General features: G+C 37.2%; 1 protein-coding gene across 2 annotated transcripts in view; it reads right to left on the bottom strand.

The window, feature by feature from the left end:
* Positions 1–561: 561 nt before the first annotated feature.
* Positions 562–15,640, bottom strand: part of LOC121872993 (rab-like protein 6) — a 29,382-nt gene continuing 14,303 nt past the window's right edge. For both annotated transcript variants that reach the window (XM_042376216.1, XM_042376215.1), the window contains 6 exons: positions 15,364–15,523; positions 13,310–13,488; positions 12,799–12,937; positions 9,685–10,226; positions 4,529–4,662; positions 562–921 (listed from right to left, as the gene is read on the bottom strand). In XM_042376216.1, the coding sequence (XP_042232150.1) occupies positions 742–921; positions 4,529–4,662; positions 9,685–10,226; positions 12,799–12,937; positions 13,310–13,488; positions 15,364–15,523 (1,334 nt within the window). In that variant the 3' untranslated portion in view covers positions 562–741. The remainder of the gene's footprint in view (positions 922–4,528; positions 4,663–9,684; positions 10,227–12,798; positions 12,938–13,309; positions 13,489–15,363; positions 15,524–15,640) is intronic.

Here is a 15,640-nt window from a genome sequence, read left to right on the forward strand (position 1 = left end):
CCTCAATATTACCATGTAATTCAATTGATAGTAGGAACATCATAGAATCTAGTCTTATTAAACATACCGAAGCATTCAACATGAATTTGAGTAACGGCATGTACAAGCTGGACAATTTTGTAATTAAGAAGATTTGTGACCAGGTGAGAAGGCCGGGTCACCTGACCATCTGACCTGACCACCAACCGTTGTGTGCTATTTAAAGATTAGTAGGGTCATTACCTAATACCTGACCATTGTGGACCTGGTCTCACCCTCCTCTGTATATATACACCTTGATTTGTATTTCTCTCTCTAGTCTGTACTCACCCCTGAAGATGTGAATTACACGAAAGCGCTTGGGAACTTCGTGTTTTCTTCTTTCCTTGTGGTTATCAGCATATATATATATATATATATATATATATATATATATATATATATATATATATATATATATATATATATATATATATATATATATATATATATATATATATATATATATATATATATATATATATATATATATATATATATATATATATATATATATATATATATATATATACTATACTGTAGTATGGTTTAAAAATTTTCGTACAGTGAGTTTCTAATGATCTTATTACAATATAATTATAAAATATCTTTCAATACCTCAATCCAATTCTACATTAGTGTACTAGGGCATCAAATACATGGGAAAGTTTCATACTGCACAACATTCTTTTGGACATATACTGTAAATGGGAAATGGCAGGATTAAATAGCTTCGTAAGCCTCATCAAATTCCTTTTCTGGTGATCCACTGAAGAATTCTTCTAGATCATCTTTATCCTTATCTCTCTTCTTCTTCTTTTTCTTCCTTTCCCCCTCTTTGTCTTTCTCCTTGTCCTTATCTTTGCTTTTCTTCTTGTGCTTTTTGACTGATTTGTCATCATCCTGAAACCATGAACACCATGAAAGTGCAGTAAACATGAAAATATACATTGGTCAATATATGTCTACTACAGTATACAAATTTCAATAAGCTGTCATTTAATACAGTACAGTGTGTGTGCGTGTGTAGTTGGCAGCTACCAAACAGGGAGGTACTACCACCTTGGAAGATATTGAAAGCATAATGTATTGTCTAATGGTAGACCCTGCTGCCATATGGCATCACGAAAATTGTGATCAAATCCCAGGTTGCTGATCTGACTTTCTGCCTCATTTACACACAATTGCAGTCTCAATTGTTTCTCTTACTATTTACAACACAACATATTGTACAGTATATATATTGTTTCTCTCTCTTGTTCTTTTTTTAATTTTTGTATTTCTTTATGGTTCTTTATTATTATTATTATTATTATTATTATTATTATTATTATTATTATTATTATTAATATTGCAATGTTATTATTATTATTATTATTATTATTGTTATCATTATTATTTTATTGTTTATATTATAAATTTTACTTATCTGAATTACTATTATTATTATTATTACATTTTTGCCCCCCAGGCCCCGATGTGAGTCAGTGACCTGTGCCCAGCTGGGCTAAACCCCGTAAAAAAAAAAAAAAAAAACACACACACAAAACACATACAACAAATAAATAATAATGGGAAAATCCTCTAACAAATGATCAGAAACAAATGTAGTATTGAAAATGATGAGTCTACCATCAAGTCTACTCCGTGCTTTCTTAATAACAAGCATGGAGTAGACTTGAGGGTAGACTCAACATTTTTAATACTACATCTGTTTCTGATTATTTGCGAGAGGATTTTCCCATTATTATTTATTTATATGTGTTTTGTGAACACACACACACATATACAATATACAATACAGGCAAAAGAATTAACTGTCCTATCCTAAGGGCAAACATATAAAGGGAATATACATTTCTTTGTACACTAGTAAACATCCACCCCCCCAGTCAGCAAATGTTATTCGTGGATTTGGCGATTCGCCGCCATTTTGAGAACCTAACACTCGCAAATTTGAAGGGCCTACTGTATAACCATGGAAATGCTGAGATATATAAAATTAACTGGGAAAATCTTGGCATATCTGTTCACCTGCATCACCGATCATACCTCCGTGTCACCTACCATGCCTCTGTTTCACCTACCATGCATCTGTGTCACCTACCATACCTGTGTCACCTACCATACCTCTGTGTCACCTACCATGCATCTGTCACCTACTATAATGCTTCATTCTTTGCCTGCAGTGCTGGTAAGTGTTACACATATATGGGTCAATAATTTTTTATTGTTGTATTTTTGTAGGAGGAGGAAGTGCCTCGATAAGTCGGAATTTGGGATAACTCGGCAAGGCCAGAGTCCCATATGAGCCGAGTTATCGAGGGTTTACTATACATACTAACACGAGTCACTGTACATCACTGCACAGTTATCCATATAATATTCATAAAATTATTGCTTTAATTTGCTTATCCAACTTGAGACCTGTTTTCCACAACATATACCGTACTGTATTACAGGTCGGATCCCGTTTATCCGGGACCCGATAGTCTGGCAGCTTCAATTTACCCCTAATTATGCCTCTAAGAGACCAGCAAGAAGTGGCAAAACGTAAGCAAGTGACATTAACTATTTTAGAAAAGGTGTCTATACTGAAGAAATTGGTAAGACATTGGTAAGAGCATTGTGTGCAGAATATGGTGTCGGTTCATTGACTGTGTACTATGTGAAGAAGCAAGAGAAAATCATGAAATTTTTTGCTGACACCGAAAACAAGAATCCGAAATCCAAATCCGAAAAACTTCAAAAGAAGGTTAGCAAACACAGGTAGAGAGTGCTTTTAACCAGTGGTGTCACCAGTCTCATGATGAGTGTGGGATTATTTCTGGAGAAATGGTCATTGAACAGGCTAAAATATTTCACGAGCAGTTAGATATCCAGGAAGATTTTGAATATTCAAATGGCTGGCTTCACAGGTTTAAGTTGGAGCACGGGATCAGTATACACCATGTCTGCGGTGAAAAGAATAGTACATTTTATGCAAGTTGCCTTTTTTTAACCCCACCTTCGATGGTTCGGAATTTTCGATAATCCAGATCCAGTCTGGTCCCAAGCTTCCCGGATTAGCGAGGTCCAACCTGTACCATTAACATTACTCAATGAACTTGATTTTCCTTCATGCTAATATTTTCCGAATTACCAAGTTATCTTGCACACATCTTAGTTTAGTTAGTTCTCTTATTATAGTATAATATATTGCATACTGTAGTGAGAATAAATAATAATAATTTTCTCAAGAGTTTACCTTTCCATTAATTCTTTTTTATAATTATTATTTTTCTTTGATGCTCAGTAAACTCATTCACTCAAGGGAAATATAAAATTAGTTGGGACACCAAAAATATACTGTACAGTACTGTATTTTACGGCATATAAGATGCACGACCACATAAGACGTACCCCCCATTTTACCAGGGAGTATTTACAAAAAAACTTGTGTGTGTATTTTCCTCCTGTAGCCATATTTTTCATTAAATAATATATACAGTACCAGTATATGCGAGAAATAAATAAAAATAATACCAATAAATAAGTTACAACAAAGAACTGTATTACCAAACCAGTAAATAAAAGCCAAATGAAAGTTTAACAAGTTTAACACAGTCACCATTTGCATATATACTCCCTGCTTCATCATAGCAATGGAGACGCTACCTCCATCAATTCCCTAGCAACACTCCCCCACTGAGCCAGCTAACTCGTGTGCAAAGAAATGTAAATTCCCTGTATGTGTTTGCCCTTACGATAATTATTTCTTTTACCCTTTTTTACAAAATTTATGTAGGATGGTGTGTGCATGTAATTGAATAAAAATAAATGAAGAAAGTTACATTATCTACCCAAAAATATGAGCTGAAAAACAACCATAACACCTCAGAGCTTGGCCCAGTAGCCTGGTGGCTACAGTGACTAGTCTAACCTGGCTACAATGCTGCCAGCGATGTTAACATATGCAAATGTGAAAAGAAAGTTATCTGTAAATCTTCATTTTTATCAGGTATTTGTAGATTTAAAAATAAATGTTGCAGGTATGACATTAATAGATTGTAATGCTTGTAAAACTTCAGAAATTGTTACTGCTTAGCTACCTCTGGAGAGTTGGGTGTCTGCTGTATGGATGTTAATCATCTCAGGTTATTATAATCAGTACACTAGTTGTAAATCGAGCTTTAATATTGACAATAATTATTTTTTAACTAATTAAAAATAATAATAATGTGTTTAAGAATGCAATAACAATTTTAATTCTGGGGTTGGGTTAGGTAGAATTTAGCCTACTAGAGACAGCAACTGGGTGATTCATTAGCTTTCGGTAGACCACAACTTCACAAATAGGACGCAGGCTGATTTTTTTAGCAATTTTTCAGACAAAAAATTCATCTTATATGCCATCAAATACAGTACATACACTACATCCATGGCACAGTATATCCATAAATCTCATTGTACTGTATTGTTCTATATGGTCATCTTAAACGAGGATCAATAACAACCAATGTGATCATACCTTCTCTTTCTTCACTTTATCCTTTTTTTTTTGTCTCTTCTTCCGTTCTGACAGTTCTGAAGGACTATCACTTCTTGATGTGCTGCAACTGTGATGACTTATTTTTTCTACTCTGCTAGCTTCTACTGTAGAGCCTGAAAGTGCAAAAATAACAAGATGCAAAATCCACAGTTTATTAATTACTGTAAATTTTATTTTTTAATTCATGAAAAGTTCTACATCTTAAACACTCCCTCCTTTTTTCCCATATATTTACTCTTGGTCGATTTCCCTAATGCTATCAACAACATTAAATCTCAAGTACAGTAGTGGATTGCAAAACATGATCAGCTCTCATGTTATACATACAGGTGTTCCTCTACTTACGAACGAGTTACGTTCCTGAGGCTTGTTTGTAAATCCAATTGTTTGTAAGTCCAACTTTGCTCTTGTAGATACCAAACATATTGTAAGAAATGAAAAGATTATGGATACTATTTAGTGCAGCTATACCCTTTAATACAGCCTTAAAACCTGGCTCACTCTTCTCCTCTTAGGTAATGTTTGTTCTATCTGGAATTTTCTTCAAAATAATCCAGTCTCATCCACATTAACACCTGTTCTGGCAGGTAACCCCCCTCAGTGATGATGTTTGTATCTCTGAAAGTTTGTAAGTTGAACATTCTTAAGTAAAGGAGCTCCTGTACTATGCAAGTTCTAGAAGAACTGTGATAACTAAATTGAACAAACTCATAAAGAAACCATTTTACAGGTACTGTACTATGCTGTACATAAAATCTTTTCAAAGGTTACAATCACATAAAAAGAATTAACCTATACATAGCTTGTATTGTATATACATTAGTGTATAAATACAACATAATTTAAAACTACAGAAATATGCATAAATGTAATCTGCATGCAGAATGCATGCAAGTTGTGAAAAAGGGGGGAGGGGAGGGGGGGGGGCAAAGCAAGTTTTTAGTCAGAGGTTTGCTTAGACTAGTGGTGAAAAACTATTACAGTACTGTGTAATTATCAAACAAACAGTGAGGTTCATTTAATGATTCCTAGTGACATCACTGACAAAAGTTCCTCTAAAATTTATTACAGTATTACCCCGCTTTACGCGGGGTTTTTTTACGCGTTTCCACATTTACGCGGTACCCTGCCAGACCCGGAATGTTCACTTTGCGCGGTGCGTGTACTCTTTTATGCGGAGAGCGGCGCGGGCAGGGTGCGCACAAGGTCGCCCAGTCATCAAAACATTACCGAGTTCTTCACCCGCCACCCACCACAGCTGGCCCAAGTCAGTGATAGTGATAGTGAGGATATGAACTTATATGGACTTTGAGGGGTTTGACAAAGAGACCCTGCAAGCCTCTGTGGTGGATAGTGATACAATTGATACAAGTGATACAGGTGAGGGCCAATAATCTGCCCTCTGCCTCGGAACCAACCCCCCATCCCCGTGTGCCCAGCCATCTTTTCTACTAATTGTGTGTGCATACCATCATAAAATTAAGAAGTTATTTTTACTACAACGTAGGTGCAGTGGGGTATGCTATAATGAATCTAATTGGTTCTAGAACCTTGTTCGTTATAGCATTCGTTCGTTATAGGATTAATCCGTTTCAGGCTCCCAAATACAACCACTTAACACTGAAAAATATATAAAATGGTAAAAATTGTAAAAAGTGCATAAATATGCATCTAAACCCCTGAAATAAAGAATATCATTAATACTTGTAATAAAAAACAATATAGTAAAAAAAAAAAAAAAAAAATAATGTTCGTTGTAGGAGTTTCGTTCGTTATAGCATTCTCAATTTTATAGGTAAAACCGTTCGTTATATGAATATTCGTAGTAGAATCCATTCGTTATAGCATACCCCACTGTATTGTGTCTGAAAAAGTGGAGTTTGGGGGTCGGCCCGGTCTCTATTTCAATTAATCCCATATGTTATGTTGTTCACTTTACGCGGGCCTCTGTGGGTTCAATTGACCACGTAAAGCGAGGGTTCACTGTACTTTTATTCTGTTCACTGGAAAAATGGAAGTACTGTATAAAAATCTTCCCGATGTAGTAGTGTACGTGTCTGTAGAACTTTTTAACCTCTCAGACTATACTTATACACAATCAAATAGAGTCCAATGAACCAAGATAAAGATCTTGCTTCATTTAACCCTTTACGTGCACTTTTTGCCCAGGACGGGTTATTTTGCTACATAGAAAACAGAGCAAATTGCTTAAGATAATGTCGAGATATTTCAATTTTCTTTTACACCATTAGAAATCTGCATCATTATTCTACCAATTCATATTGTCAATAAATAAATAAAAAATAATCATTTCTTAAAAGAAATCACGAGTTGAACTGGGAGAACATGTTTTCCGACTCTGGAGCAAATCGTGGAAGATGTTGTTGTTCAAATACTGTACATGTAGAATGTGCTGTAATTAAAATACTTGTACTGTACAGTATTTTCTCGATTTAACTAACTAATTCGAGCTACCCCTTTCCATTAAATCAAAATTTCCAATAAATCAAACTCTGTTATTTTCGCTCAATTTAGCAAAATAGTTCACTAAATTGAGTGTGATTCCGTTAAATTTCCGCTAAATCAAACTTTCCATTAGTTTTACTTGATTTAGTGAACTAGTTTACTAAATTGAGCAAGATTACATTAAATTCCGCACCAAATGTGCCGCTTGGCGCATGGGGTTTGTCTACATCCGCTCAGTCTTTGTCCTGCCGCCACTGGGTGTGTTGGTCACTGCTACCTCTCGGTCTACTTCTCCGTCAACTAACTACTGTGCTTAGAAATCATGCTGAAAGTCTGTCAGAAAGGAAGTAATGTGAGAGAGAAATTCAAAAGAGTGCGGCTATCAATGGAAAAAATTCCTTCCGCTAAATCGAGAGTTCATTATATTGGATACAGTATTTAATTTTTTGCACCATTAAAAAGCTGATTTTTACCACATATTCATATTTAGTCCATTAATATGAGAAATAATAATTTCTTGGAAAAATCAAAGTTGAACTGGAGTACGGTACATGTTTTTCCGGCAGAACCGCAAATAGCAACTTATACTACCTTAGTGCACTACTGTATGGCTATACCAAACAACTGACCAGCCGCAGCAGTACTCATCCCCTCTTTTAACTTGTCTAATAATTTAACTTTCTTTGTCAGGGTCATCATTGACTTCTGCCTTTTACGTTTCACTCCACTAGCACTGACACTAGGCAGTCTTTTAGGGGCCATTCACACAGAAACACTAAAGATTTGAGAGTACAACATGAGATGCTGTGTCGCAGGCAATGGTTGAGCACAAACAAGGAAGGGGAGATGCTGTGGATGCATGCGGGTGACTTGTTGCGCTGCGGGAGAGGCTTGTAAGCTAGCCACCAACTGCTTACCGCAAATAGTCGAAATCACGAATAGCAAGGGTTTACTGTATATATAGACACACCAACAGGAATCCATTATGATCATAAAAAAAAATTAACACTTGAAAAAATACGGCAAGATGGTAATGAGCCACAACACGACTCCTAAAAAAAATAAAATAATGCACTAACATAGCAACCTATACTGCTAACATTAGGAGAGAGACAGAAAAAAAAAGTGTCAAAATTATATTTATCTTTAGAGAGATTCACAGGGAGCACAGCAGAGGGTAGACAACATATGCTGAAAGCAGTCCAATGGTAGGAAATTTGTGTGGTTTTGAAACAAGAAATTCATGTATATGACTGAGGAGTTTGAGTCTACAGTGACCTAAGGCTTCAAGATTCACCCCACTGTATACTTTGACTACCTTGCCCAACAAAGCAGTGTGTCCACTACCAAAACACATAGAGTATTGACCCAAGAGCAAGGAAAGGTGTCAAGAAGTGTTATAGTGGGTGAATCTTGCACACCACTTGTTGAATGACCCACTAGCCATAAATAAAGATTACAGTGGAACTTCAATAATCTGATAATCTTTATTCCAGATTCCTCTAAAAACCAACAAAACTAAAAATTACATACATACACTTTCTAATACAGTGAACCCTCACTTTACGCGGTTAATTCAACCCACGGCGGCCCGCGTAAAGTGAGAAACGCGTAAAGTGAACAACATAACAGATGGGATTAAATGAAATAGAGACCGGGCCGACCCCCAAACTCCACTTTTTCAGACACAATACCTACGTTGTAGTAAAAATAACTTCTTAATTTTATGATGGTATGCACACACAATTAATAATTAAGAGAAATATCAATAATATTACTTTTATTAACACTTACATTAGTAGAAAAGATGGCTGGGCACACGGGGACGGGGGGTTGGTTCCGATGCAGAGGGCAGATTATTGGCCCTCACCTGTATCACTTGTATCAATTGTATCACTATCCACCATAGAGGCTTGCAGGGCCTCTTTGTCAAACCCCTCAAAGTCCATATAAGTCCATATCTTCACTATAATTATCACTATCACTGACTTGGGCCGGCTGTGGTGGGTGGCGGGTGAAGAACTCGGTAATGTTTTGATGACTGGACGACCTTGTGCGCACCATGCTCGCGCCGCTCTCCGCGTAAAGGGGTACAAGCACCGCGGAATGTGAGCATTCCGGTTTCGGCAGGGTACTGCGTAAACATGGAAACGCGGAATGTGGGACCGCGTAAAGCGAGGGTTGACTGTATCTGGCAAAACAACCAAAATTCGTATCATCTGGTAGTAATTGCTGGTGTTGCTGCTCTTTGGTCCAATAGCTACTACAGTTGCCAGTGCTCTCCTCTGGCCATTGTTTCCAGTCCTTGAGCTTGTGTTGACATGTCCACCCATTAAACTGATAAATTTACCCTCAAAATGGCTTCCAATAAACGACCATTCCCTTATGATGGGTGTAATGGTATGTTTTAACACTTTACTTCTGTATTGGGTACATAAAACAACACCTTTAAAATTTGGGCAATACCAGGCTAGCATCTGGCCCCATATGCTTTACTACTTTAAAAACAAGAAAATTCTGAAATCCAGCAACTACCTGATCCCAATCGTGCCCAATTACCAAAGTTCCACAGTAGTTACCCATGTACCATGTACCATTGTGGAAGAAACATTTATCTATACGTAGTTACATAAAAATAGTGTTCCTTTTATCATAGCTCCCATTCTTACCATCTTCAGCATCAGAGCCATCCAAATCAAGATCATCAGGCATGACACTTGCAGTGGAAACATAAGGGTTAACTATAGTCCCTTCATTAGAGTTGAGCCAATCATCAAGCTTGTCACTCTTCTCTTCTTCTTCACCCTTGTCATCTTTCTCACAGTCTCTAAAACCAACAATAGTATTTGTTCCTATATTTGGCTGTAAGCTTACTGACTTTGTATCTTGAATATCAAGAGCTGACATACCCACCAAAACTTCTTGAGACTCTTGCTTTTCACTGTCAGTCATATTCCTTTTCTTTTTACTTTTCATATCCTTTTTACTAGTTCTTAAGACATCTTCACTACTATATAGATTATCAAATTCTAACTCGGAAATATCACAGGTAACAACTGATACTTTTGCATTCTGCTCTTCCTTTCTCTCATCCTCTGGTTCTTCCATTTCATCAGCAATAATTTCCACATTTGACCCAAGTTGAAGATCAGCTGGATCAAGATCAACTTGGAAGCCTGACACCATTGGATTTCCATCAAATTCATCTTCACTGGAATAAATGAAATAAAATGATTACCAATTCTGTTAAGAGAATATAAATTTATACAGTAAATATCTCAAGGTTTTTTTCTCACAGACTGCATGTGTCGCTGAGCACTTTTTAAGAAAAATAATGCAAATAAAATATTCTAAATGAATTATTTATAGAAAATAAGTATTATGATCAGTAAATATATGCATTACTGATCATCCCGGACACAAAGGCAAGCAGAAAATGGCTGCTAAGTGCTCAGTGACCACAGCACTATCCCCTTTTCTCCCTCACCACTGCTGCCCCAGGGAAGTATCTAGAGGGTCAATATATAGTTTTTCTTACTTCATTCTTATTGTTTTATCATTTAAAAACTATAAAAATTATTTTTGGAAAAGTTGATTTTTCTCAATTTACTCAGCGTGGGGGATACAGCCAGCGGCACCCTAGCCTGGGGCGTAGGGGTTAAAGCTCTCACACGAAAGCATCCTGAGTGAATACCTTCCGATAGAGCTTATCTTTTTATTTTCAGGTCAAATGACAACTTACATATTGTACTTTTTTCTATTATTGAAGATGTTATATTAATCATGACGAACCATACACCATAAGAGGCTGATAATACGAGAATATAATACTGAATCAATAAATAAACCTGACAAATGCGGCAAACCCCCAATCGGGCCGCCATCCCCCACCACAACCTCCGACCAGGCCACCCCCAACCCCAGATCAGGTCCCCCCCCCCAACCCCCAGCCTGATTACATAAGCAGTGTCTTAGCTCTCCTTAGGCCTAAAGCAAATCTGATTAGACCACTGTACAGTATTCACTGAGCGTATGTTGTTCACTTAATTTTTTTTTTAATTTTACCCATTTCTTAAAATATGTACAGTACTTACATAATTATAACCCATTTCTTAAAACCCTCTAGTATCTCCACTAAAGATACTATGTACTCTACTAAAATAGTTCAAATAAATATGTGCAGGTAACGAGATGCGGTACACTGATACAGGGGGTCCCCGACTTACGAATGTCCTGTTTACAAACTCCCGCCGGTACGAATGGGGTTAAACTTGAAATTTACAGAATTTTATTTACCTGATGACTTCTTTATACTTTCATTTACCATATTTTGTCATTCCATTTCTTCTTTTCCCTTAAATTAAGTGATTTTAGATGTATTTAAGGACTTAGGCGATGATATAGTGGGATTTTAAACATTATTCTGTAAGTACGGTATGCACGTAGCATGTGTTCCGACTTATCTACAAATCTGACTTAAGAACGTCCTCAGAAACGGAACCCATTCACAACCCAGGGACCCCCTGTACTTTGAAGAATGTATGGAGAGAGAGAAATAGGTCAGAAGAGGCACAGATGAGGATGTATGAGAGAAGTGGTCTCGGGATACAAAAGGAAAACACATATAAGAAAGGACATACAATGATATGCTTGAGAGCTACACGTGAGGTGAACTAGATGAAGAAAATAAGAAATACAGAAATGTGATGGAGATTAGGGCGAGTCGATTTTACCTTTTTTCGATTTCCATACCCTAATAGAGACCAAAAGTGGCGCATGCATGAGAAAATAGCCTCTGCAAAATCTTAGCTTAATAGGTAATGATCTTCTGCCCGCGGCACAGCGATGAATATCATATTTTAGTCGTCAAAAATGCATTTTTCTTATCATTTTTAGAATATTCCAATATGCATCAAAATTATTCCTAATAACTATAAAGTCAATGAAAACGACCTCATATGATCGTATTTCCAAGAGCGTTGTCCTCATTCAGGACTTGGACGGCAAAACAACTGGGGCAATGGGCTTTACTGGACCAGTTGGAAAACAACTGAAGGGCTGCGAAAAACTTCAAATTACAGAATTTGATGCCATTCCATCTCCCAACATTGACATGGATGATGCCGAGTTGAGCACTGACCAAAAATATTTGTTAGGCATCCACAGAGCAGTGTCGGGCGGTAGCTGCTCTCGCGGCTCAAAATCCGGGTAAGATGGCGCATGACCAATAATTTTAATATAGAAAATGGAAAAATATTCAAGAACACAACCTTCTTGACATTTATTCCACTGGAAACAAATGTAAACATAGAGCAGATTACTGTATTGACGGACTAGCCCATCAGCTGATGCTCACAACAAAACGTGTTTGTCGTAAGGATTTCGTTAATCGAAGTTTTGTTTGTTAACCGAATTGAAGATCCTTATGGGAGCTAATTCGTTAACCGAAATTTCGTTAATCGAACCATTCGTTAACCGAGGGACCACTGCATACATGTCATTGATAGAAGGGAAGACCAACAAAGAGATGGAAAAGTCGGATTAAATAAGTGCTAGAACCGAAAAGTGAGGAGGAAGGATGTCCAGGAAGCAGCAAAAAAAACTTGAATACTGTAATAGGAAGGCAGGGCTCAGAATGGTTTATGGGAATGATGCATTAGTTGAAGTGAATGGATAAAGAAATTGAAAGGAGATATTGTTTTTGTTCTTGATTCTGGAAGACGTGAAAATTAAAGTCCAGTTTACAGTTCTGTTTTCACAAATTCATTTGCTGTATAAAGTACCTGTCATCCTCCACGGGTGGTGGCGTTGGTTCCTTACTTGGGGCTGAGGCTACATCATTAAGGAAAGATTGATCTAGTCGGCCACCATCTGGCACAAAGTCATCCACTGATACTGGATCCGATGAAGGAGCTATTTCTTCTGGTGGTGTAAACAAAATGAGATATTACAGTGTAGTGTTAAGTTTCTGAACTGAGATAACTACCAATACATTAATGACAATGATATAGAAAAATCAATACTTCCTATATCTTGTAAGAGACAGGCTCAACAAATCCTTGAATGTTTATCATCCCTAAGAAATTTTGCAGACATCTTGTAATAAATAAAAAACTTACAATACCATAATCATTTTTAAAGAAACACCATTGCTACTTTAACCAGAGAAGTAATATATACTGTACCACATGAACTTTATCTAGACTTAGCTATGTGGGAGAAAAATCTCTCACTTTTCCTTTGAAATCCTTTCTTCATAATCTGTATGGTAATGATTGGAAAACAAAAACATACCTAACAATGCCTCCTTTGCTTGCTCTGGTTCTTTAACTTTACTGAAAATGCGAGACATAAAGCTGGTCTTGTCTTGAGATTTTTCTGGGCTCTGAGTGAATGTGTTTTGTGCACGAGTACCAGTGGAAGGACTATTATTGGTGCTGTTGTTGCTGCTGCCACTGTTGGTGTTCACACTACTGTAATAAGTAAATTTATAATGACATTTGAGCACATCAACCAAATATAATAATTTTGAATGAGAAATTTCTGTTTACAAAAAATAGAACATTAAAGTCATATCTTTTCGTCCATACATACACAGCCTGGATTATGTATACGAATACAAGTACACCACTGATTTTCCAGCACCCTTGGTTCCAAAGCCTTGCTGGATTATCCATTTTGCCAGACCAACCAAGGTCAGGTAATAATAATTCAACAATACACACCTGACCCACCTCCGTGTCTCTAAAGCACCATGGACTGCTAGAAACTTAAATTAAACAAATATTATATGTAACTTAATGTGAAAAAGCCATAATTTTGAGCAACATATTACTGTACACACTTTGTACTCAAATGTACTACACTAGACTGTTTATACACTGTGATGTTTATACTCAAATTAATCACTGTCTTACAAGGATTCCAGCAATGCAATTTATATTCTGTTAAGTCTAGTTAGCGACATTTTATAAGATAAAAACTTTAAGCCTAAAATCACTTTCACCCTGACTGGGAGGGAGGGGGAGGCGAGGTGTTGTCACAGCCGGCGGCAAAGGTTTCGATTAATTTGAGTACAAACATCCCATAATTTGCCCTAGACATAATTTTTTTTCTAATTAACCCCTATGCCCCAGTTGATGTTCTGGAACGTTCATCAAAGGCTGATGTTACGGAATGTGCGCCTTTTCACGCCATTGTTTGAATGCCCAATGCGGGTTATCAGGTTCCAGCGTGACAATTTGGTGGTCAAGCCACATGCAGGGTAACGTAGGTGGGCTCAGTGAGGTTAGTACGCATTAGCCTGTCACCACGAGTCATCCCTCAACCTGGCGACAGACTGCATGTGTCGCCGAGCACTTTTTATGAAAACTAATGCAAATAAAATATTCTAAATTAATTATTTATAGGAAATAAGTATTATTATCAGTAAATATATGCATTACGTGAGTCAGCCATGTGTGACCAATACAGAGGTAGGCCAAAGCATTTTCCCGGTAGCGCGACAGTCCCCGACATCACCAGGCACCCAATGCAGGATGGCTGTCGCCGAGCTTGTTTGCTCCAACAGCATCCCATCTGCATTGCTAACTCAAGCAGATGGCAGCTCTTATTATTGGCTTCATAACAGAGGCAGGTAGAGTGGAATGATGTGCCACAGGGTGAGAAGCAGCACACTCATTCCCCTTCTCCTCCACGTTAGATGAGAAATACCCACTGACTTTCTGGCCCCAACGTTGGATGAGAAATAGCCACTGTAAATATCTATAACTAAGGGATGGGGCGATAAGGCATCAGCTAAGGCCTGGAGAGCACTACAAAAATCACTAAAAACTGTAAAATTGCTGAGGTTGGGCAGAAATAATTTTGAGGGCAAGTGAAATATCCGACAGCTCTGCCGTAAAAATAGCTGCCGTAGTGGGGAGACCCCCGTCCCGATAGAATTCGGGAAAGACTGTCCCAAAACCCACCCCTGCATCCGACTTAAGAGCCGTCGGTGTAAACAGTCTTCCTTTCATTAAAAGTTAAAATACTGACAAACTTGAACTTCAAGGAGAATCAGTTTCATTTTAAATAATTAAGGTCATCTTATACTCCCGGTCGACTTACAATTTTTCTTTATGGAAATATTGCACCTGTACTAGATACCAATACCTAAATCTACACTTGTACAGTACTTGTATTCCTGAATGAAGGTCCTGACTAGAAGTGCTAATAGCAGCAAATAAACTAAACTTTAAATCTTAATGCCAATCATTAAAATTGGAATAGTCCTACAACTAGAAACTACAAAATGGGTAAAAATCTTTTATGACAATAAAAACTTCAATACATACAACAAAACTTACACTCCAGTTGCTAATGTGTTCAAGATGGTAGGAGCTTTGGCAGTTTGTGTGTTAGTGGCAGACACATTGGGTGAAGGACGCTCAGCTGGATGAGGGCTGGAGTGTGTGCTTGATACTGCTGATGACAAACTCACAGGCACAGATATGGACTTTGAGACCCCTGAAGAGACACACAAAACATTGCATGACAAATTATATTACAGAAAACACACAAATATACAAAACAAAAACCCTCATTAGTTCTAATAAGGTGCTGTGATGTTTAACTGAATGGAGG

The sequence above is a fragment of the Homarus americanus genome, unplaced genomic scaffold (assembly GCF_018991925.1).
Source record: "Homarus americanus isolate GMGI-L3 unplaced genomic scaffold, GMGI_Hamer_2.0 scaffold11022, whole genome shotgun sequence".
Classification (NCBI taxonomy): domain Eukaryota; kingdom Metazoa; phylum Arthropoda; class Malacostraca; order Decapoda; family Nephropidae; genus Homarus; species Homarus americanus.